The 22,995-nt window shown below is 41.2% G+C and overlaps 3 protein-coding genes and 1 long non-coding RNA gene across 5 annotated transcripts; 1 reads left to right on the plus strand and 3 right to left on the minus strand.

The window, feature by feature from the left end:
- The first annotated feature begins 504 nt into the window (after positions 1–504).
- Positions 505–3,470, plus strand: LOC137486790 (uncharacterized). The gene is made up of 2 exons (XR_011005793.1): positions 505–960; positions 1,581–3,470. It is a non-coding gene; the product is annotated as an uncharacterized lncRNA (long non-coding RNA).
- KRT222 (keratin 222) lies at positions 2,200–9,149 on the minus strand. 2 transcript variants are annotated; one of them, XM_068212273.1, is made up of 6 exons: positions 9,007–9,149; positions 7,241–7,369; positions 6,306–6,526; positions 5,707–5,787; positions 5,430–5,531; positions 2,200–4,115 (listed from the first exon to the last, which is right to left on the minus strand). In XM_068212273.1, the coding sequence occupies exons 1-6, from the start codon at positions 9,100–9,102 to the stop codon at positions 3,902–3,904; spliced, it is 843 nt and encodes a 280-aa protein (XP_068068374.1). In that variant the 5' UTR covers positions 9,103–9,149; the 3' UTR covers positions 2,200–3,901. The 2 variants fall into 2 exon arrangements, with proteins under 2 accessions (XP_068068374.1, XP_068068375.1); XM_068212274.1 differs by having other exon boundaries at positions 8,925–9,048.
- A 1,920-nt stretch (positions 9,150–11,069) lies between these two features.
- On the minus strand, positions 11,070–14,416 carry LOC137486788 (keratin, type I cytoskeletal 12-like). The gene is made up of 8 exons (XM_068212278.1): positions 13,803–14,416; positions 13,378–13,460; positions 13,002–13,158; positions 12,567–12,728; positions 12,343–12,468; positions 11,763–11,980; positions 11,416–11,498; positions 11,070–11,203 (listed from the first exon to the last, which is right to left on the minus strand). Exons 1-8 carry the CDS (start codon positions 14,385–14,387, stop codon positions 11,106–11,108), a joined length of 1,512 nt encoding a protein of 503 aa, XP_068068379.1. The 5' UTR covers positions 14,388–14,416; the 3' UTR covers positions 11,070–11,105.
- Positions 14,417–15,876: 1,460 nt separating this feature from the next.
- KRT20 (keratin 20) lies at positions 15,877–20,657 on the minus strand. Its single transcript, XM_068212279.1, has 8 exons — positions 20,160–20,657; positions 19,298–19,380; positions 18,926–19,082; positions 18,257–18,418; positions 18,050–18,175; positions 17,649–17,869; positions 17,044–17,084; positions 15,877–16,375 (listed from the first exon to the last, which is right to left on the minus strand). Exons 1-8 carry the CDS (start codon positions 20,580–20,582, stop codon positions 16,278–16,280), a joined length of 1,311 nt encoding a protein of 436 aa, XP_068068380.1. The 5' UTR covers positions 20,583–20,657; the 3' UTR covers positions 15,877–16,277.
- Between the last annotated feature and the right edge of the window lie 2,338 nt (positions 20,658–22,995).

Here is a 22,995-nt window from a genome sequence, read left to right on the forward strand (position 1 = left end):
ATTTTCATTACTCTAATTGTATTACTACTTTTATAACCATTTTATTATTATTAAACTTTTAAAATTTTAAAAACCAAGTGACTGGCGTTTATAACACGGTGTGTGGGATAATGTCAGAGGAAGGGGATGCCATTAGAATCGGCTGTGAAGGCAGCGAGACGGACCCCGGGTAATAAATATGATAATATATGATGATTATCAACTAAATCAGCCTGACCAACTCAAAACACTCTGCTGCTGAATCAGACAGGATTATAAATTACCCAGTAGTCTGGGAGCAGTGGAATTGTCCACAATTCATTGCAGAAATCAGCAAAGTTATCACACATGGGGAAAACCCTCACAAATATCAAACAAGGTGAAGCATGCGGCTCTGAGGGTGTGAGGAGGATGAAGAGTTCCAGAGCCTTTTACACTGAAAATTGCCAAAGTGACTGAATGAAATACCAAAACTTTTGCAGTGAAATTTGAAATTGAAAGCTTGATGTTGCACGTTTGAGGTCGAATTGGAATGTTTGGCACTGAAACGCTCTCACGTGGCCAATGAGATGTATTTCCAGACATCCATGAGGGAGAATTTGGGTGGATCTTTAGGAAAGCCAAGGGGGATGGCACCCGCCTAACCCAAAATGATGACAGAAGGTGAAAAGAAGAAAATCTAACTGAACTTGAGTTGCTGCAAGTTGGGTCCATTTTTCTTGATGCCTGCAGTTCCGGTTGCTCAGTTTGTTTTCATGCTTAAATAAACTTATTTTTATGAACAAATAAAGAGACAGGAGCTCTGCCCTCATCTGCTTAGATTCTGCCGACTGTACCCACAATGGACATTTGTTGCCATGCAGCAGAATAATCTGTGACTTCAATTTGATATTAAAGCAAGAGTTGAAAAGATTCCTCAGCCAGCAAAATATGTCACACTAGATCACCAGCTTCACTGGGGCAGGAAAAGGTGAAGAAAAGGTGAGAAAATACATTGAAGAGGTGAAAAATAACCTGGTTTTCCCCCTGCTTTTGACTAGGTTCCCCCTAGTTTCATACATTCACTTCTAGTTTATTAATAACATGGTTTTGTTGATAGTGTAAATTGCATTTAATATTAAATTAAAAATTGAAAATTTTAAATAGATATTAATTGTTTTAAAATTTAACTTTAATTTTTAAATTTGAATTATTTAAAATGTGTTTCTTTTTAAAACTAAATTATTTATTGTGGTGTTCAAGTACATTTATGGAAACCCACATTCCATACTAATAGTTCTAAATCATTATATGTTTTCAAAGCCATCAGTGTATTTCTTACTTTGTTTTATTCCCCTTTTTTTTCTTTGCTCTTTGCCTCAATTCCATCTTGTAATAGTGAAAGGTTTTGCCAGCGTACACTTTTTAATATCCTGTACAATATATAAGTAGTTTTACTGATTTAATGGAATTGTTTATATTGCACCATGCTCACCAGGGGGGAATGTAAAAACTAATTCTTACCCAACTGTTTTAATTACCAGCAGTTTCACAAGCTCTGGAATGAGGACAGACATTCACTGGGAAGTAGATTGAGACAATAAAACTCGTTTTTACATCAGCCATTTGCAGGTGCTGGTTGGCAGAGACTCAGCTGGTCTGGATTTAATTAGAACCACAGAAATGAAGAATTCTCTGCCACAGTATTAAGCTTCAGTGTTATTATTTTTTTTTAATTCAGCTTTAAAGTAACCTAAAAATGAGGGTGAGATGTTGTTATTTTTATGCCTATGTGAAGTTCACACTGATACTTGTGGAAGTCAACTACTTTGTGAACAAAAGAGAGTTCTTTACATTTTGAGAGATGGAATTTGTGAATAATGCAGAAATAGATACTTACTGAAAGAGGTGAAAACTTAGTTAAAACCAGAATGCCCACTTGAACCAGGCCTAGAGTAGGAGAAGCTACTGAAGTCAGTATCAGGAAGTCACACGTGAAGAAAATAGCCAGGGTGACTGGATTTACCAGGAAAAAAGAGTAAGTTTTGTAGCAGAAGGACACTCACATGTTATGGTAAATATTCTGAGGCAATTTGTGTCTTTCTAATTGTGGAGAGGATCTTAGAAAACACTTGTTACAGTGCTAAAGATTTTCCTATCTGCAACTTTTATTTTGCATTTTTCTTTTACGCCTTTCCACTTAAGAAGACAGTGACACACACAAAATGTGCATAGACAAACTCCATTTTAATACTTTTTTTATTGTAGTACTATCATTTACTTTGGTAAATTCGTATCCCTGTTTAAAGTGCCTTAAAGCAATTAAAACTTAGTTTAAATTCAAGTATTGTAAAATGTACAGAGTCTAAGCACAAAAAAAAGCTGCATAGTGAAAATACTGGAGCAGGCTGATACATTCAGGATGCCAGGTACTCAAGTGGTAACAACATCAGCTCATGATTCAGGTTAAGGATAATTAGCGAGTTTGATACAGTACAGACAGGACGGGGCAATACTGGTGCATTGTTCTTACCATGAACAAAGGATAGAAGCATAAATTAACTCCGAAAGGATCTGCAGTATCACTTTTGTACACATGCCGTAAGGAATAAGGCAGATACTGACACTGAAATCAATCCTTTCCATGCTGCTGTAATCCAGCAAATCCTCTGTGTGGATTCTCCAGACTCTGAGCCCTAGCAATCCCGGTATTCCAGTGGGAGCTGTGACATCCATCCTCTTCAGAATCCTCGCAAACAATCATTCTTGTCTTCATACAGTCTTGTTTGAGTCTTTGTTTGAAATTTGTCCTGTGAGGTTTTAAAGAAGGATGGCTGTTCCTCTTTGTAGCGGTGCAGGGTTTCTGTTGGGGTTTGTGTTTGCCCACAGCTACTTTGAGTAGGAGTGGGGGGTACTTAAGGGGTCTGGTTGAATTGTACTTTGAATTTGTAGCCCTTATTTTGCCCAGTCAATTTGAAGTAGTAACAGTTGTACCCTGGTGTAACAGTGACTTGTCACATGGACTAGATCAACAGTATCACTTACCTGTAGTGTTTGTCAGAAGAGAAATTTGTTGAAGATATTTTAATGCACATTGTTATAATTAAAAAAAAAAAAAAATGGAATACCAGCATTCAAATGGTTGCTTGATTCCTCCCATTTGAACAATTACAGAGTAAATTCATTTGCCTTGGCTAAGAGTCTTGTAGTACAGGTGTGTGTGGACACATAAGAAAATGATTGATTTTTCAGGGGAAATTACTGCTTCAAAATCAGTTGAACAATATGGCTAAAATGTTACTGAATTGTAACAACACTTTTAAAATGAATGTGTAGGGATGTAGAGGAAAGATATTTTTGCTCAGTTGTTGCCTGAAAAAAAGGAATTTAAAAACACTAGCCACTTTAAAAAGAAAACTCTTTGTTAATAGTTCATGTATTTTAAGAGTATTTTTGTATGTAATTTTTGCTGTTAGAAAGTATTATTTTAAAATATATTTCTAGAAGTATGACAGCTGTGATATAAATTATTGCAAGGATTCACCAGTCATTATGTGAATGGAATAGTGACTAATTAAGAGAAGCAAATAGGCATTTCTCATTTTTGGAAAGAGAAAACAAGTTCTCTTTTACAAAGGCAGACTATGTCAAACAATAAAGTTCTAGTTTAATTTTTGTACTATTTGGTGAAAATCTACAAAACAACAACAATGAGAATATGAAAGGGCTGCACCCAGAGTATAAAGCCAGTAGAAGTTGGGTTTCTTGGAATCAGAACCCCCTTGCTGTTCACCCTTTCTTTTAAAGGACTTAAATGGTTTTATTGTATTGATCCAAGTGCTTGGTAAGATGTTGTGGTTGTAGCAGACAGCAGCCGTGGGAGTCCATCTACAGTTTATTTCCGGAGCCCATTGTGGATGCACTTTGAGGGAATTGGCTGAGGTTAAGGTTTGATGGATGGGATGCTGCAGGATCTCCTCATCACCAGCCTGACTTCAATGTCGGGGAGGGTTTTCTTTTTTGTGTGCAAACACCCTTCCTCTGTGGCTGCCAGGTGGAGATCAAAACGCAAGGAAACAGACTTTTTCCTTAAGCGAGGGTTGTCCTTAAAGAAAGAACCTTCCCATTCCTTAATAACTTCATCCACTTTTTCTGTCCTGAAACAATAAAGAAAATATATTTATGATTTATTAGGCTAAGTTACCTATCTTCAGAACTGCTTTTGAAACAGAGAGAGAAATGGCATCATAAAGAGTCAAGTTATTTTATATGGTACTGAGCTACCAGAGGTGTCTTTTTTTTTCCAGGTTCATTCTCCAGAGAAGCTAAATAAAGGGTGAGGGTTCATTATGTTCTTGTTTTTGTACTTTTAGGTAGACATGGCTACAAAACCACTGCTCCAAATACTTTAGGCAGTTTGTTTCCAAGGAGAAAGTTTGGAATCCAAGCTCAAAAATTTTGCAAGAAACCTCAGTACTGTAATGGGCAGAACAGAATTCCTGCATCTGAAAACCTTCAGAACAGGGGGGAGAAAATCTAGTTTAGACTCAAACCTCAGAATGTGGAGCTACATTACATTAAAGAGAAAAAAGGGCAGAAGTAAAAATAGGGAGAATTGAAAAGCCAGCTGATCCAGGAATATTGAGGCACCCAATTCCTGTTGATTCAATTCTCTATGTGTGTGTCAGAATTCAGATCTGAGAGTCAGGCTCCGGGGCCTCACCCAGCTGAGTACACTGCCCTCAGCAGAGTAGCTCCATGCAGATCTGAGTGTCTGATGAACAAAGCTCATGCACAAAAATAAACATCACCTATGGGGTATGTCTGGTGGACCTTATGATGACATTAATTATTTTCAGCAGCTGATTATGGTTCAGTGCTAGGAATGGCCCACTACAGTGTGTTTAAAGGTAACATTGAATTAGTCTACAAAAAAGCTTAAAGACCAGGAGGGGAAAAAAAATTGAGGCAATCCAATACTATTAAAGTAATTTCAGGTGAATAACATATCCTTACAGACTTTCACATGCCTACTTGGGAGCCAGGCTCTCCCTCCCCTGTTTGGGGAAACATAGGAGTTTCCAAGGAGCAAGTTGGAGCAGCTGAGCCTGAATTTATGTGCATAAATATGCCTCAGAGGGACTTCCCAAATGTGGTCTGGGCTCTTTGCTTTCAGCCTTAGCAAGATGAATTATTCATAGTTTCATTCTTAACAGAAATAGAAATTACAAATCAGAAGAACCAGCATGGTATTGTTTGCTTATGAAGCCAATGCTAATAAAAAGGACTTTTAAATGTAATGTATTGTTAAACACTGCCATTCAGTGCACCTTCAGGAGCTCTCACTGTGCTCCTGGGCTATGTGGGCACGATATAACAGATACCAAATAACGGAAAATTCAAAGCTACTGAAACGTAACCTCTACCCTTTACTTCCAATTGTTATTTTGTGAAATTCCTGTTTATCTTACTGTACAGTGCCATGAGCTTCAGCACTTTCCTTCATGATATTTCCATCTAGGATTGCTTGTTTTGTCATCAGTTCCACCTTCTTTGGTTTGTGCTTCTTTACGCTCTCTGTAAAAGAATATGCAGGTATACAGTGAGCATGCAGAAGGGCAAGGGCAGTACACAGGACCTGGAGGTATTTCCCATACATTGGAAAAGGTCCTTTTTAAATATTCAGGAGCTTGTCAGTAGTTGTGCATAGTCAGGGCCAAAGTCCCTTAAGGAGAAGATGCCTGAAACTCACCTGAAGGCAGCATAAAAGTGATCTTGCTAGTGCTGGGTTCTTTGTCATCCTTCTGGGCAGGTATTGAGCAACGGAACCTACAAAAAAAAAAAAGATTACAGGCATCTAGTAGTATTGAATTACTTTAATTCCTAACTTGTCATATGAACAGCTGTGAGAAATTTAAAAATGTGAGAAGTTCTATTGGGAACTATTTGCTGGGATTTCTCATTCTGAGCCCAGAACTGGAGGAAGTTTCTGCCAATATCTGTGCAGTTTCCTGCAGGGGTCTGTCCTGGTCTGAGACATGGACTCCCTGCCCAGCACTTCACCAGTGTGGACTGGCCCCATGTGCTGTGACACCTGAGGAGCCCCAGGGCCCCAGTGACCCACAGTGCCCTGAGTGAGGCTGCAGTGACTGAGCTGCTCTTTGCAATGTGTGTGAGACACTGAGCACCAGAAAGTGCCCAGTCAGTGAAGCTACCTTATAATGAAACCTTTTCTAAGATTTTATGTGATTCTTAAATGTTTTGTTCATGTATTTGCAATTCTGATTATCTGAGACCTTCAGAAATGGAAGACAAATTGGAGATCTTTTTCTCTAAGCAGCGAGTACCTGCTCTCTTCTTGCTCCAGCAGACTGCGATATGTTGCTATCTCCTCCTCCAGCTTCATCCTCGTGTTCAGGAGAATTTCATGCTCTCGAAGCTGTTTCTCAATTCCTCTTCTCACTTCCAACAACTCTTTCTCCAAGCATTCAATCTCACCTTCCAAATTTTGTAGCTGCATGTGGTATTGCTGCTCTGTGGCCCGCAGTGAACGTTCCAGACCCTTTTCCTGTGAAATTCAAGTTACATTTTAAGATTTGGAAAGTTTGTGTGCAAAGATGTTACAGGCATACATGGTTTCATTAACAAACTGTATTTTTACATCAGTTCTTGTAAGATTATTCTTTAAGAATAGGAGTAAAGCTTTCAAGGTAATACTTTGGCTGAGAAATTTTCCAGTAAAATCTGTGGTAATGTAAATTCAGATTAAAGTGTAGCCACATCTTGCACAGCAATCTACTGCCTTGAGTTTACAGATCTCTGATTTTACAGTTAAACAATGTCCAGCTCAGTGCTGTATGACGTGTCTGTGTGCTCTTAGAGCTTTTCTTTACTACTGAATTGAGCAAAAGCTGACATTTTATCTCAAATGAATTGATGAATCTTGTCCACACATTAAAAAAAGGTCATAAACATGCTATGAATTGGTAAGGCAGAATGACCAGGAGCTTGGTGAGGGAGTATCATGCAAATATGTTCTTGGGAGGTGTGAAAACAGGAAACCACATCTGGAGTGACAGATCTTGCTCCAGAACATGTGCTGGGTCAGTGTGTGTGAGCGAGGGCTCTGTGAGGAGCTGGAGCCCCCCAGATGAGCGTTCCTGTGGTGGATTTCTGCAGTGTGGTGGCTGTGACTGTCACAGAAATTGACTGTGGGATAGTTTGCATCAAGGACAAGACTTCTTTTTTCCGTGCGATTTCAAGTTTAATTTCTGACTCTTACCACAGCGTGGAGAGACTCGATTTCGATCTGCATGTGGTGCCATTGCCGTCGGGCTTCGCACAGTTCTGCTCTGGCTGCCTTTAGTGCTTCTGCATCTTTGTCCATTCTTTTACTTGCACCTTCTTCTAACTACAGGGGACATACAAAAGATAACAATATTAAAAATATTTGAATAACGATAATAAATTGGCACATAAAAATGTCTGGTTGGAATTTTTGTTAGAGTTGTATAAATATGTGAAAGCTCACAGTGAGGGGTTAATATTTTCTGTATTATGTAGAGGGAAAGCCCTGATTCCACTGTGTTTGATGGGAAGTGGTTGGCCACATCTCTATCCCTGGCACCTTTGTCCTAGAGGAATTCTCATACAAATTGCCCAATTGTATTGAGACCTTACCTCTGGAGTAAAGGGGCTTAGAGGAGGTGCAGATGGTTCAAGCTTCCAAGTTTGAATTAAGTGCTTTGATTTCAATGCATTTTTGATTTCAGGGTTTTGGGGTTTTTTTCTTTTTATCCTGTTAAAAGTAGTTTTTTAAAACCACTCCTGATCATGTGTGGGGTCATTTTAGATTTAGACTTGTCTTTGATTTCAATAGTATGTTCCTGCACGTAACTTCCAGAACGATTGCTTGGCTTACAGAAGTTATTTTTCTTTTTTGATTCTGAGTTTCCCTGCAAGTGGTGAAGATGCCCTAAGCTTTTGAAAGAGTACTTGCTCTTTTGCAAATTTTACTGCTTTATGCAGGTACGTATGATGACATTGACTTTAAGAAAATAATCTCTTTAATTCAGGTCTTATGAACTAAGAAAAATAAGGGTTTTGTTCCCGTGTACGTACTGACTTATTGCAACTTTACCAGATGATAATTTTTGTGAAAAATCTAGGTTTGTCTCATCCACAAGTGAACCCCCAATGTTTTTTGCTTCCCCTTTCTTGCCTGGGTGCTGCAGAATTTGTGTGACAGGATCAAACCAATGTGCATTGGCTGCTTTGTGCCAACACAAAGATAAACTTGGCTTCCCTGTCGGGTGTGCAGCTGCCGTGTGTCTGGCACTGCTGGTAGATCAGCCAGGCTGCAGCAGCGTCTGGCCTGTCCTTAAAACAAACCTCTGGGATTCCTGCAATACCTGATTACAAGGTGACAGAATACCTGATTCCCCCCTGAATTTCTTTATATTTGGTGGCTCAAAATTGTTTTGCCATTTGATTTCAGTTGGGTTTAGAGCTGTTTGTATGTAAATCCCTAACAGCAGCATTGTGTATTGGTAACATTTAATCAAGCTGTATGGAGAACAACTGATATTTGCTGAAGAGCAAAACATAGTTTTACTGTGAGCAATAGAAAATAGTTCCTGCAAAGGTACAGTGTACTGTACTAGAGGGCTAAAAATGGCAAAGATTGCTGCATATAAAAAGATTCTCTTCAGGATTCTTTTTTCCTCTGAAATAACTACATGGAGCTAGAGGTTACCCTGTCACAGCCTATGTCATCATCCCTTAAATCCCAGCAATAGCCCGGCTGCAGGGACAGAAAAGCATCCCGATGAATTACACAGCATTCGTTCAGCGTGAATCCATACCCTTGACAAAATCTATTTCCGATTTTTCTAGTTCACATCTTACTGCGGTAAAATCCACGTCCCTTCCCCGAAAAACTGCTGCATTGAAAGGAATTACTGTACCTCATAGAGGCTGCGGGAGGAACTGTACGGCCAGGGAATGGCTCCGTACTCTGCAAGGTGTGTGGCTGTGAGGAGGCATTACCTGCGTCCTTGCTGAGCTGACGGTCTTTATCTGATTTCGGGTGATGAGCGATTCATACTTTGCCCTGATCTCTCGGCGGAGCCGAGCCGGCTCCATCCTCCTCCTCCTCCTCCTCCCATCCTCCCCGGCTCCCGGCTCCGCTGCCGGAGGCGCGGGGCTGCGGCCGCGGGGCCGTTAAAGCGGCAGCGGCTCATTTCGGGGCTGGCGGGGGGCTCAGAGCCTTCAGTCCATCCTGGCAGCAGCTTAATGCAGCAAAGGATAGCACTACAATAACTATTCCTGAATCATGCGCCGAAATGAATATATCAATGTCTTTATGTTTTTGTTACGCTGTAACTGTGGGATTTTATAACCTCAGAAATGTGAGGGTGAGAGAGAGAAAGCGAAGGATAAAGTTGCAGCTGCCCAGCATGAAGTGCTCTGACAAGAGGACATGGAAAGACAGAGCCTCCCAGCAGCATAGCTGGGTTGCTGGCAGGTGCCTCTACCATTGATAGGGATGTTGCAGAATTTCCATCCCTGGAGCTATTTGAGACTCAGTGATATGAAGCCTCAGGTGTCCGACCTGACCCACTGTTGAGGACTGTCCCGTTTCAGAAACGACCTGGGCTCCTGGGCATCCTCTTTTATGGGCAGAAACACAACAAGGAGGGAGAGGAACCAGCACTACAGGTGGTGAGTAGTGCTGGTGGAACCTGTGGTAAGGGCTTTGGCTCCTTTCCTGCAGAGGGCAAAATTCTGGTGAGTGTACACTTCAGACACATCACTGCTGTCAGGAAAAGGGTCTGGGTTGTCTCTGGCGGTGTTTCAGAACCTGTGCCAGGTGTTGGTGTGCTCAGTACACACAACACACTATATATGTGGCATTCTTACCCCTTTCCTGACAACTCCCAGGCAGGTCCAGCACAGGGTGTCTGGTGTGCTGTGTTTCTTCATTTCCTGCTCACTGGAGCACTGTGTGATCCCGATGATCTTGTCTGCTAAAATGGCTCTTACCTATTTCATTTTACCTCTTGCTTATTTAATTTTTTTCCAGTAGTGCACAATCCCAGATATGCAGTAAAAAATTTTCAAATTTCAATAGAAATTTAAAATTTAGCAAAGGGAGAAATGCATTTTTGGCTCTAAATGAGAATATGGGTCAATGAAATAATAAAACAGGCAGTAAACTTTCACAAGACACGCATCTTTTTAGAAGTCAAAGTATTGTACCACTTAAAAGTCTCCTGGTGTAAAAAGGCTTCCCTGTTCTTGGCTGTGTCTGTTGGCACATGTGAAAGGATCCTGTGTATGGATTTTCTTTTCCTTAGCTGACTGTCTTCCAGTTGACCTGGACTGAGATGGAAAGGTTTTGTTGTCCACTCTCTTTTCTACAAGTGTCTCAATTATCCTTGTTCTGTGTAGGTCTAAACCCAAAATATTGTCAGTGCTTGTCATTGATGGGATGAGAGCAGTTACATAAGAAAACAATTAGGAATGCATCAGACAAACACAAGGTATTGCACTTGGGATGGTATAAACTAATGCTTTCCTTTTCTACCTTTTTTTCAGGTATATAGGGAACACCTGGCTATGAGATTTCTGAAGGCTAAAGGTAGGTAGGTGTAAGCAATTGCATCTTTCCTAGGACTTATGGAACTCTGAATTCTAGCTGCTTTCAGTATTTTATTGCTGGCTCACCACACAGCTGGAGGGGGTCATGAAGAATAAAGGGACACTAATGCCTTAAAGCTTGTTGAGTCCTTTTTATTAGGCATCAAAACTGGAAAATGAGATTAGAACAGCAAAATTATTTTATCTATTGATTACTAACGATTATAAAAAGGCAAATCTGATTAAATGTGTTCTTCATATTTCTGGTTATTGAACAGAGATTAGATGATATTTTTAAAGAACACCATGAAAATCATACAGGTAATGCTGATAGAGTGAAGCAGGAAATGTATTTTATGTCTGCAACGAATGAAATTGCCAACTTTGTCTTATCTAAAAGATTCTTAGTACAAAGCCAAATGTTTTATCACTTCATACAAAAGAATAAAATTATTTATCCATTTTGGCTTGGAGCAAATGGATCCTTTGCCACATCAGATTATGCCTCATATCTTCTCTTCGACTTCCTTAACATGGGATGCAACAACTTTTCCATCTACCACTTCTTCGACAATTGTCTTGATCTTTCTAGTTTTGGTTGGATCTAGACATCATGAACAACAAAAAAAAAAATTATTTATCAATGTGTTAAAAATTATAAACCAAAGCAGCACATGACCAGGTACTCCCTTTTCCTTTCCAATTGGCTTCTGATTTTAATAAACTCTATGAGGTAGTTAAACAGGATAACAGGTATTATTTGATTTGTAAGAATAACTTTAGAAACAAAATTTTATTCAATCAAGTTCTACCTACCTTGAGAAGAGTCCAGTGATTGTGTTTGAGATTTGGACCCTGTCAGGGATGAGCTTTCAAATGTAGCTGCCTGTCCAGCACCCCTAAAAGAGAATCAGAGACATGCACTATTTCAGGATGTCTGATAGGATCAGGATAAATTCCCTTTTCATGGTGACATTGATAGGTTATTTAAATAGTGAGCAGAATGGCTCACTCTCCTCAGTCACAGTGATATTTCAGATCACTGTATGTGCCTTACTGTCTCTTGGAGAATGTTCCACTTATTTTACCTCTTTTTTTCCTGGAAAGGATATTGCTACAGAAAATAAACCCAAGGAGATATTTTGTGTCAACCAGTTCCTTACACAAACTCGCCATCCAGCAGGCGCCGGTAGGTTTCAATCTCCATTTCCAGACGAGTCTTGATGTCTAGGAGCTGTTGGTACTCCGCGTTCTGGCGCTCCATGTCAGCCCTGACCTGGAAAAGCTGGGTCTCCAGGTTCCCGATCTGCATTTGGATTTGTGACAGCTGAGCGCAGTAACCACCTTCTGTTTCTGCTAAAGTGTCTTCCAGGGATTTTTTCTGTGAAGGGATATTAAATAATCTCTGGTTAAGGAAAAAAACCTCTTTACAAAACCAGCTGAAGTAGTTTAAGGGAGTGAGCACAGCTGCATTACTCAGAAGGTTTTATTTTCTTTTTGAAAACACCGGTTTGAAAACTGTCCCTTGTCACTTCCCTAAATGTGATGTAAAAACTCATCTGCTTTGTGACATGCTCTTTGAAATCCAGTTAGATATATTACTGCTGTTTAGGAACCAAAAGAATATAAGAATTAATCGGAAAGAAATGTAAATCCTCAATTCTATGGAACAGGATTAGGTCTAAAAAGACTTTTGAAGTTACTGAATTGGATCTGAGCAGTCAGCAGCTTCCCAGAACGTACCATGGCGAGCTGAGACTGCAGCTCTATTTCCAAGCTCTGGAGAGTCCTTTTTAAATCTGTGATCTCGCTCTTTCCTGACTGGAGCTGCTCAGTATGGGTGGAGATTTCCCTTTTCAGCTCTCCGCTCTGAAACAACAAGGAAGAATGGGATGTAATTTTGCTGTTCCAAGTATTGAACTCATTTTCCCATGCATTTTGCTGAGTTTGCTCTCTCTGGTTGTTACTTTTTCATTGAACCACGCTTCGGCCTCTTTACGGTTTTGGTCGGCAATGACTTCGTACTGTCCCCTCATATCATTGAGAAGCTTGGTCAGGTCAGTCCCTGGAGCAGCATCCATTTCCACACTGACTTGGCCAAATTCACTGCTTTGGATGCCCTGAAGCTCCTGGAGAGATTGAAAATAAAAAGAAAGTTCTGTTAGTAAAAGACAAAATAGTTATACCAAAATATATGTAAAGAAATATATATGATATAAATTCTGTTTCAACAAGGATCTGTAGATTGTTTGTTGCACTCTTTCACTCAGTAAACTCAAAAAATAACAGCATACAAAACCTATAATGAAACCCAGGAACTCCCACTGGCTTAAATAAGGGAGTAATTTGATGTTTCACAATTTCATGTGTCTTGCTATGAATTCACAAAGGAAAAAAGTTACCTCTTCATGGTTCTTCTTGAGATAAGCCAGTTCTTCATTCAGGCTTTCAATCTGCATCTCCAGATCTGCCCTGGTCATGGTCAGCTCATCCAGGACTCTGCGCAGACCATTGATGTCAGCCTCCACACTCTGCCGAAGAGCCACTTCATTCTCATATCTATGCATAAAGGGATTAAATATTATTTTTTCCATGGCCCATGAGGTCAAATGGAAACTATTAATGTGTTTTATTTTAGCTTCAATTTGAAAATTTAATACACATAATTATTATAATACTTTTTATTAATTCTACTACAAGTATTCTACAAGGAAAGAGATTTTTAGTACAAAATAATTTTTTCCTTAAGGGGTTTGTATAGCATTAAGAAATCCTTACTTCAGTCTGAAGTCATCAGCAGCCAGTCTGGCATTATCGACCTGCAGAATAATCCTTGCGTTGTCGATGGTTGCATTGATGATCTAGAATATAAACAGTGTTCAGAAAATGATGTTACTGCCCAAAGGCTTCATGGCTTTGTAATGGCTTTATACTTTGTGTTCTACAAGGGTTTATAGAACTGCATTCCATCACTGCCTTCTCCTCTATTCAGATTAGACAAATCACTGTGTGACACAGCTACAGAACTGCTTTAATGTACAGGAAAAATTCACCACATGTCACCAGTGCAAGGTGACACAGGTCACTGCAAGCGTCAGTACCAAAGGATAAATGTGCTCTTGTTTGCTGAAAGAAATTTGTTATTTTCATTAATACTATTGAGTTACAAATATAAAGATACATTAAATACATTGCTTTGCTACCTTGTTTCGAAGATCTTCAATGAGGGGGTAGAATTTGCTGTAGTCATTCCCAGATCCAGGGGTGCCAGTGCCAGGGCCATTTTTCTCATACCATTCACGGATTTTGCGCTCCAGCTCGGTGTTGGCATCCTCCAGAGATCTCACTTTGTCCAGATACGCAGCCAGACGGTCATTGAGGTTCTGCATAGTCTCTTTTTTTGAGCCAGAAAGAATGCCACCATCGCCAGCACCAGCAGGGCCAAACCCACCTCCAAAACCAGTCCCTAAGCCACCACCAAAGCCACTTCCAAAAGCAGCACCTGAACTGCTGCCAAAACCACTTCCCAAACCTCCCCCAAACCCACTGCCTAAGCCACTTCCATAGCTACCACCCAAACCACTTCCAAATCCCCCACCAAAGCCAGAGCTTGAACCCAACAGAGAAGCTGCACCAAACCCTCCACCAGACGCCCCACCAAAGCCAAGCCCACTGCCACCAAAGCCTCCTCCACCACTGGAACTGGACATCCTCAGAGATCCCCCTCCAAATCCGCTCCGAGAGGAGAATTGCCGGGGCCCGCTGCTTGTGCGCACGGAAAGGGCCATGGTGCTCGAGGTGCCTGGATCTGCCCTGTGGAGGATACAACAGAGAGCAGGGCAGAGCAGGAGCAGGGTCAGCTTTATATAGACAGCAGTGGGTGTTTCAGGAGGAGTCCCCACCTCCTGGGGAGAGCTTTCACTCTCTCTCTCCCTCCTGTTTGGAGAGGATGTCAGTTTACTATTTTCTGACCAACCGAAATGATATGTGCCAACCAAAATTGCCAATGGGAGTGGAAATCTGGTGCCCTCCAGGTATTTGTATGAGGGGAAATGGGTGGAGTGGAGCTGAGACATCACGATTGTGTTCTGCCATGTGGAATGAAGCAAAAAAGGATCTTTTTACATTTAAATCCCTTCTAAATAATTGTTTTGTCATTGCAGATGGAGTGCTTCCTACATTTGGGGCTGTTCTTACAGGAGTTTGCTAAGTCAGCAGAGTGATCCCTTTGATCCCTGCTTCTCAGCCTGTGTGGCAGGAATGTCTTTCTTTTCATAATGCTCTTCAGCCAGGAGCCTTTGCTGGAGTAATGCTCCTGGATGCTTGATAAGAAGTAAGTGACCATCAGGTGTCCAAAGGCACATGGATATTCAGTGAACTGCAGGGTGATCATTTATATGAAAATATAAATAGATCAAATAGGATTTGGAATTGGGTTTATGCCCTAGCCCTTTCATCACTGAAATACCTCAGAGTGATATGCTTATAGTCTATAGCATATAGTCTATAGCATATAAGAGTTTGTACTTTGGAGCTGGGAACTGACCATTCTGTCTGCTAAATAGTTTGCTGTTATCTCAAAATAAGAAATCTGATTTCTGTATTTGGCACTTTTTATAATACAAATCTGAAGATCAAATGTAGCGCTTCTGGGTGCAGGTTTGGGCATGGGAACCCTCCCAAGCCAATGTATTTTTCTTTTGAAGTTATTTTGATAAATGGAAAATAGTTTTTCCTTTGTCCTGGCTCAATTATATCATTGGATTTGTCAACTGAAATGTGTTAATTTTTGATTTATCCGCATTCAAGAGCATGGGGTGCTTTTGGGGCAGAAAAGAGCGGAAGATCAAAGGTGTAAGTAAAGCATTTCTGTGGAAATGAGCTGATATCCTGCTCTCAGTGACTTGGGGCAGTGAAAGCAGAGGATTAGTTCTTTGGCAGCTGTTTATGCACAGTACATAGCTCTGGACAGGTGAGGTTTCATAGGGAAGAGCTTTGTGTGTTTATGTTCTCAAGAGGAAAATGTAAACTCCTGGGACTGAGAATCCAGGTGTGGCACAGGGGCCTTCATATGGGACAGGGAACATTATTAGCACAGAAAGGTTTGAGAGAGAGGGAGATCATTTCAAATATATTTTTATCCATAAAATATCTTGGCTTGCCGTAATTCCTGGTGACATAATCATTCACAGAATGTGAAAAATATCAAATAGGCTTCTTCAATTTATTTTTTTCATGTTAATATATTATGAAAAGTAAATTGGCACTTCTTATTTATGTGAAAATCATGTTTTAATGCAGTGAAGCTGCTTTATGTTTGAATGGGAGTTCACATCCAGAAAAGGTGTGCTGAACTCATGCCTTAATGCATTTTAAAATCCTAACACTTCCATTTGTATCTATGTTGGAAGCAATTATATATTCATACCAGGCTGATTTGATTTCTTTCCATCAGGGTTCTCAGTCACTATATAAGTAAACCTAAAGTCTTCTGTGTTGTGACATACAGATTTTTATTAATAATCCCCCACAAAAACAACAACAACAACAGATTTGAGATTTTGGCTTTTTTTTAATTCTTCTGGGGTTTAGGGTGAATTAGATCAGATTCTTTATAAACCTTTTCATTTTGGCATCAGCTCCAGGGAACTCAGAGGCATCTTTTCTGCTGGTGCCATTTACATCTTCTCTTCAACCTCTCTGACCTCAGAGGACACAACCTTGCCATCAACCACCTCCTCAACTATTGTCTTGATCTTCTTAAACTTACTTGATTCTGTTAAGGAAATTGAAAAGAGAAGTAATTTAATGCAATGTACATTGTCAGAGTAATATTGCTGCAGTAGTAGCAGAGGAAATATCAAAAAAAGCATCTTCAATCCACAGGTCCTTGAGGTAAACTTTTGCAGTGTATGGGGTGTGGCTTCTCCTCTTTTGGATATTGAGTATGTTGCCCATAGACTGTAGTGGATACTGGGTTCAATAACTCTCTAGTGCTCTTGATAGTTTTGCTTCAGTTTATCACAGACTTGTAGACCTAAAATCTCGGAATAGACTTACACCAAATTGGAAATTTTTGCTATGAAACTGGGTATGTTACTTGGAAGTCTCAGTCTCCCAGTGCAGCTAGCAGGGAGAAGCAGATGCTTCTGCAGTTCTCCAGAGGGGAATTCAGTAGCTCTCCGTTGTTCTCTTGGCTCTCTGAGGACTCACAGAATCACAGAATGGGTAAGGTGAGTCTGTGATTTTACACCGGGCAGCTGAATTGTATAAATAAACCCAGGTTTGTATAGTCCTTATAGGGTAACCATACAGGTGATTGCTTTCTTGATATGAGATTGCACTGGCTGATTATTTGCTTTGAGGCTGTTGTTTTATATCAGGCTGTTTAATTCCATAACATTTCAACAGGCTGCCATCAAAACAGAAGTTGGTGGGACATACCTTTTTCAGCCTCTACTGCCAACGACATCTCTTCTAAATGCCTGTTTAAATTGTAAATTAGAAAATGTAAATATTGGCAAATCATGTATTGAAGAAGCATTTCCTATGTGTTTGATCAGGACAGCTAATCCCCTTTCATCAAGACATTGAATCAGAGGATAACTCAGTAAAGCGAGTTCTCTCAGTTGAAGTGAAACTTGCTAAGCATAAGCTGTAGGTTCAGTTAATCTGCAGACTCTGCAATGCCAGGACTTCAGGTCATGCAGGTCCACCCGATCTAGTTCCTGAGCCTTAGCAGGTAGAATCTGGGGGGAAGTTCCACTTTCTGCTTAACCCACATGGACAAGTTGATCAAAAACTGCATTACTGGTGTTCCTGGCATGTCAACATCTACTCAACTCCCCAGCTCACAGAGTGACAGTCTGTAGGCTGGGAGAGCCACCTCAAAATTCCACAGCAGCTTCAGTAGCCCAGCCTGAACAGCAGCCTGCTCTGATTCTGTGGCTGAGAACTGGACAATGGGACTTCCCCACCCCAAAGCAGTTGGACAGAGGCAGATTTGACACAAAACCCAGACCAACACGCAAAGCCATGCGTGTGCTCACCCGCTCTCCTCTCCCTCAAGCAGCCGGCGGTATGTGGCGATCTCCATCTCCAGGCGAGTCTTGACATCCAGCAGGATGCTGTACTCATTGTTCTGAGTCTCCATGTCAGCTCGGAGCTGCCTCAGCTGAGCCTCCAGACTGGAAATTGCTCCCTGTATCTGGTCAAGCTGGTAACTGTACCGTGCTTCCGTTTCAGCCAGAGTGCCTTCCAGGGTCTGTTTCTATAATGCATGGGAAGAGCAGTGACATATTATTCAGAGGATACATTTTTCTGTTAAAATAGCATTTTGATTGTAAATAACATTTTGATTGATTCCTCTATTTATCTTTTTATCCTCTATTTATTACATCTCTGTGTAACTCTGCTATCCACAGTCCTTATCTTGTTCTTTGTTATTTACCATGGTCAGCAGGGACTGTAATTCCAGCTCCAAGTTCTGGAAGACCTGTCTCCGTTCCGTGATCTCTTTCCTTTGGATCTCCAGCCGCTCAACATTGAGGGCAACTTCCTGGTTCAGTTCTGCTGTCTGGAATGAGGAATGGAGGGACTGTGAACTGCAGCCAGGCATGACTGAGGTTCTTGCTGGTGTTTAAGCAGTGGACTTTACCTGCTTTTCAAAATGTTCTTTGGCTTCTTGGCGGTTCTTTTCTGCCATTTCTTCATATTGCTTTCTCATGTTTTCCATAATAGCTGCGAGATCAATGCCGGGAGCAGCGTCCACCGCCACGTTCACTGAGCCGCTCGCCTCTTTGCGCAGCCTGTCACGGTCCTGCAGCAATGGGGACTGTGTTAGCGCCAGCTGCAGGGAGCTGTCACTCCTGGGCATTGGACACAAACTCAACATCTACACGCATAGGACTAATCCTTAATAGTACCTTGGGGCAAGACAACTTAATCACCTTGTAAATACTGTTTAGTGCACCTCATAGAACAGTTCACTTACTTGATAGCAATAAATGTTATACCTTAGATTAATGTATCATAAAAATGATTTCCTCAGAACCGGATATGTGGAATGAGGGCAGAAGTCATGGCTCCCATTTGTGTACTTTTTGGGGAAGCAATTCCTGAACCATAAATTTTTCTTAGAGAAAACCTTTACTCCTTCATTCCTGGAATGGAGGAGTATTCAGCCTTTGATGCCGAAAAGCTTGAATGTCCCTTAAGGTTACACATGGTTATGCTGCTTCCAGGAAGGATAGAAATGCCTCCTAGTGAGCTTGTTTGTGTTTGCCACTCAAAGCCCCTCTCCCTGGCAGTGGTCAGCTGCTCTCACCTCCTCGTGGTTCTTCCTAAGGAAAACGAGCTCCTCGGTTATACTCTCAATCTGGGACTCCAGGTCAGCTTTGGTCAGAGTCAGGTCGTCACGGACACGGAGCAGTCCGGTGATGTCGCTCTCCACACTCTGCCTGAGCAGGTGTTCGTTCTCAAACCTGTACAATACAGTGCCTTTTGTCATCATTGGAATGCAACAATTTGGAGTAAATGTTAGAATCAGTAACCGATTCTAGAATCAGTAACCACAGTCATTGTGAAATTATCATTAAAGTTGGAAAATGTTCACTTCTTGTCACTGATTCCAATAAGTGGAAGCTTTCCTAAATTAGAGGAGCATGAAAGAGAATTGATATAAAATCATGGAACTTACTTCAGCCTAAAGTCATCAGCAGCCAGCTTGGCATTATCAATCTGCAGGACAAGTCTGGAATTTTCCATCTGGGCAGCAGAAATCTAAAGGGAATGGTGGACAATCAATGAAACTTTGCAGAGAAATTCACACTTGATCCTTTCCTGGGAATGAATACTGTAAGTGGGCTTCATCCTCCTTCACTTCAGCTGTCTGTTGGTCAGCTGGCTTTAAGCTAAGTTCCATCTGAAGCGCATGAAAGGAATTAGGGATGTCCAAAAGACAAATTGTCCTGCTATAAAATAAGTGTATCGAATAGTTGGGATGAACTGTTCTCTGAAGGGATCTGCTTTTAAATGCTGGGAAGTAGAACTGATAAAAAATAAAAGGGGAAAGACTGAAGGAAGTTCTGGAAACATGATTTGACAAACCTGTCAGTTGATTATTGGGAATATTTCATTGTTTCCAGTGGTAATTTACTATTTTAAGTAGTGGTCTTTAATTTTTTTCTGAGTGCTTGCCCTTCTTTTCTAATAAACCACTTCGAAATAGACTGTTGCTAAACTATATTTAAATATGTAGATTACCATTAGTACTTTCTCTAATTAAAGCCACCTAAGGCAAATATCGTAGAACTAATTAATTTTGAGTCACAGATTTTTCAGGTAGGAGATTACTCACAACTGCAGGCATATTACAAATGATTACAGGTATTACAAATGATCTAAAATATGTCACTAATATGTAGCTGATCAAAAATAAACTTCTTCTTCCCAGCTAGGCCAATTACAATTTGGAAAAGTACATTTTCTACAACAGATTATTCTCTAGCTCACTGATAATTGCAATTCCTATACTTATGGAGGGCTTTATGATCTCTTACCTTATTTCGGAGTTCATCAATTGTTTTGAAGTAGGAGCTGTAGTCCTGCCCTATGCTTGTGGTGTTCTTTTCATACCATTCCCTGATCTGCTTCTCAATCAGGGAGTTTGACTTCTCCAGTGAGCGCACCCTCTCCAGGTACGCAGCCAAGCGATCGTTCAGGTTTTGCATCGTAGATTTTTCGTTGCCAGCGAGCAGCACATCGCTCCCAGTGATGCTGAGCTGGAGGCTCCCTCCGAGGCCTTGGCCAGAGCTGGTGCTGGTTGATATGTGGGTGCCATAGCCCCCGGCTCCCCCGTAGACACTGGGTGCCTGGATCTTCTGGATGGACATTTTCCTGGAGGTCAGACTACTGACACTGGGTGCAGAGGGCTGGACACGGCTGCTCGTACTCCACTGGGTGCTGCGGGTGGAGAATGCCATTTGTGCTCTTTGTCTTCTGGACTGAAGCAGGTAAATCAGCACAGATAGAGATGCCAGTGAGGAGCTGAGTGTGCACTGGGGACCTTTATACAGGTCCAAGAGGAAGCACAGTGGCTGGAAACCCCACCTATGTTGACGCAGAGTGTCACTGGTATCAGCACAAAGAGCACACAGGATATTGCCCCCCCTGCCCATAATTTGAAGGGATTCTCATCTGTTGGTCTGTGTTTGAGGAACACTCCCTGGGTAGTTTGCTTGCTTTGTTATTTTGTATAACAGATAAACAAAAAATGATCTGTTGAATCATTTATAACCATGTACCTGCAGCCAACCCTCTCTGTAGCCCTTTGGAACAAATGAGTAGGTTCTTAGCCCCCTATGCAGTACATGAATTTAAAATGGGAGTTGCTTATATGTGACAAGAGACTTAAAATATTTATATTTCTGTTGAGTAAGTAATAACTTGGGCCCCAGGACAGTCTAGAACAGTGTATAAATTATTAGAAAGGAGGCAGCTGTACTACCATGTGAATTCATTTCATAGTGAGCACAAACCAACATCTGCACTGCCAGTGAAGAGTGGAGGCTGTTGCCATCAGCTTGGATTGAAAATGCATTAGTCTGGTATAAGAAGACCATTGCAAGCTGAATTTGAGCTTTCAGTACAGCTGAGATTGAGTGGAAAGGGTATTTATTTGTCCTCAAGTAAGGTAGGAGGAATGAGAATATTGGAAACCTTCACAGTCCTCTGTGTTTCACATGTGAGATGCTGAGGTCCATAGAGTGGCAGGAAGTGTTGAGTTCCAGCTTCCAGCAGAACGACCCTCCAGCCCTCCAGTGTGGCTGAAATTGAAGCAAAACAAGTTTCCCTCCTGCCTCATCAGACACCACCAGCTAACAAGTGCCATGCTGGGGTGTCTGTCCCCAGCCCAGGGGCTGTGGTTATTAACAGGAAACCAGCTGCCTTGCCATGGTATGAAGAGACTCAACCATCCTACTGCTTGCTGACTGTGTGGAGGACGCTCCTGGGCTGACTGTGGTGTACCCTTGATATAGAAATTGCATGGAGAATTTGTAAAGCAAGGGAAGAACCTGATTGCTGAGGGCTTGTTAGTGGTGCAGGAGAGTGGGTGGCAGGTGTGTGTTGGTACAGTGTGGAGGTGCAGCTTCTGGGGCATTGCACTGACAATGCTTATGTGTGTTACTGATGTTTTCAGGTAGAACAATGAACACACATGGCTTGTGTTAGTGAGAGCAGCTGCTGTACATACTGATCTCCCAGCTTGGGGCAAGGAAATTGGTGAGACACGGAGCTTTGGAGGCACTGAAACGTGTATTGGAGAGCACCCAACCCAGAATAGTTGGGTATTAGGGAATACCCAATATATTAGGGAATCAGTACTGCCAAGTTTTTAAGCTACTGTGCCAGGGATTAATCTAACTGGTCTTGGCTCAAGGCAGAGAGTTAAACTCTTGTACTTGGCTGTTCTGGAAACACAGCTTCCAAACCAAAGCAATCAGTGTGCAGGGCAGGACTTTTCTTTCCAAGAGGATGCTGTGGAGTGTCTTTGGACCTTGAACTTCTTTGGGTGTAACTTGTAATAAAAAAACCTTTATGAGATGTGGAACCAAAGTACGCTGGCCATGACATTTGGTGTATCACTACAGAGACTCAGGGTGGGTTGTCTTTTGTCCATTAAAATTCAGTTTGAGTAGGAATTGCTCATTTTAGTAGAGCAGACTCTACACATTTAGACTGTAAGAGGAGTACAGAAGAGATCCTGCTGGTCTTACATCCCTTGGCTCTGTATCTCACTGCCTAGATCTCTGCAGGATTCTGTGGCAGTCTGCTTAAGAGCAAACATTCTGCTTTGTCTTCTCAGTATTAAAATTAGTTTCCATGTTACCTGGTGATATTTTTTTAAACATCATTTGGAGGTTCTATTTTTTTAATTATGTGAGCAAATGAAAAAAGAAGTCAGTGATATGAATGAAGGTGAGCATCAGGCTTAGGTCAGACATTTGCCTTGTGTTATGGCTCTACTGCGTTTGTTCAAGCTGAACCTTCAGCAATTAATTTCCTCTAGACTACTCAGCAGAAGCATCCAAGATGTATGGAAGAGGAAGCAAGGAGCAATGGCATCATGCAAACCCAAGGTGAAAAGATACAAAGATGAATTTTCTTATTGTTCTTTTTATTCTCATCTCTCAATTGTTTACTGACAATTTCTCTAGTCTTATCGTTTTATATATGCTTCTATCCTCCCCAAAAAGCTAGAATATTTGCAAGAATACTTGCTAGGATCAGGATAGATTCACATCAGAGGTGGGGTTTGCTCCTGGTTTTGGTTCAGTACACTTTTTTCCATGAGACGTATCTTGACTGGTTGTATCAATCAGTGGAAACTGCCAG

This window comes from Anomalospiza imberbis, chromosome 22, assembly GCF_031753505.1.
Source record: "Anomalospiza imberbis isolate Cuckoo-Finch-1a 21T00152 chromosome 22, ASM3175350v1, whole genome shotgun sequence".
Lineage (NCBI taxonomy): Eukaryota > Metazoa > Chordata > Aves > Passeriformes > Viduidae > Anomalospiza > Anomalospiza imberbis.

Coding starts and splice junctions, on each gene's coding strand:
- KRT222 (XM_068212273.1), bottom strand. CDS start 9,102: ATGGAGCCGGCTCGGCTCCGCCGAGAGATCAGGGCAAAGTATGAATCG. Junction 6,527..7,240: donor TCGAGTCTCTCCACGCTGTG/GTAAGAGTCAGA, acceptor TGAATTTCACAG/GAAAAGGGTCTGGAACGTTC. Junction 5,788..6,305: donor CTGGAGCAAGAAGAGAGCAG/GTACTCGCTGCT, acceptor TTTTTTTTGTAG/GTTCCGTTGCTCAATACCTG.
- LOC137486788 (XM_068212278.1), bottom strand. CDS start 14,387: ATGGCCCTTTCCGTGCGCACAAGCAGCGGGCCCCGGCAATTCTCCTCT. Junction 13,461..13,802: donor TTGAAGATCTTCGAAACAAG/GTAGCAAAGCAA, acceptor TTTATATTCTAG/ATCATCAATGCAACCATCGA. Junction 11,499..11,762: donor CTGCTGGATGGCGAGTTTGT/GTAAGGAACTGG, acceptor ATTCTCTTTTAG/GGGTGCTGGACAGGCAGCTA.
- KRT20 (XM_068212279.1), bottom strand. CDS start 20,582: ATGGCATTCTCCACCCGCAGCACCCAGTGGAGTACGAGCAGCCGTGTC. Junction 19,083..19,297: donor GCTGATGACTTTAGGCTGAA/GTAAGTTCCATG, acceptor TGTATTGTACAG/GTTTGAGAACGAACACCTGC. Junction 16,376..17,043: donor GGCAGTAGAGGCTGAAAAAG/GTATGTCCCACC, acceptor TTTCCTTAACAG/AATCAAGTAAGTTTAAGAAG.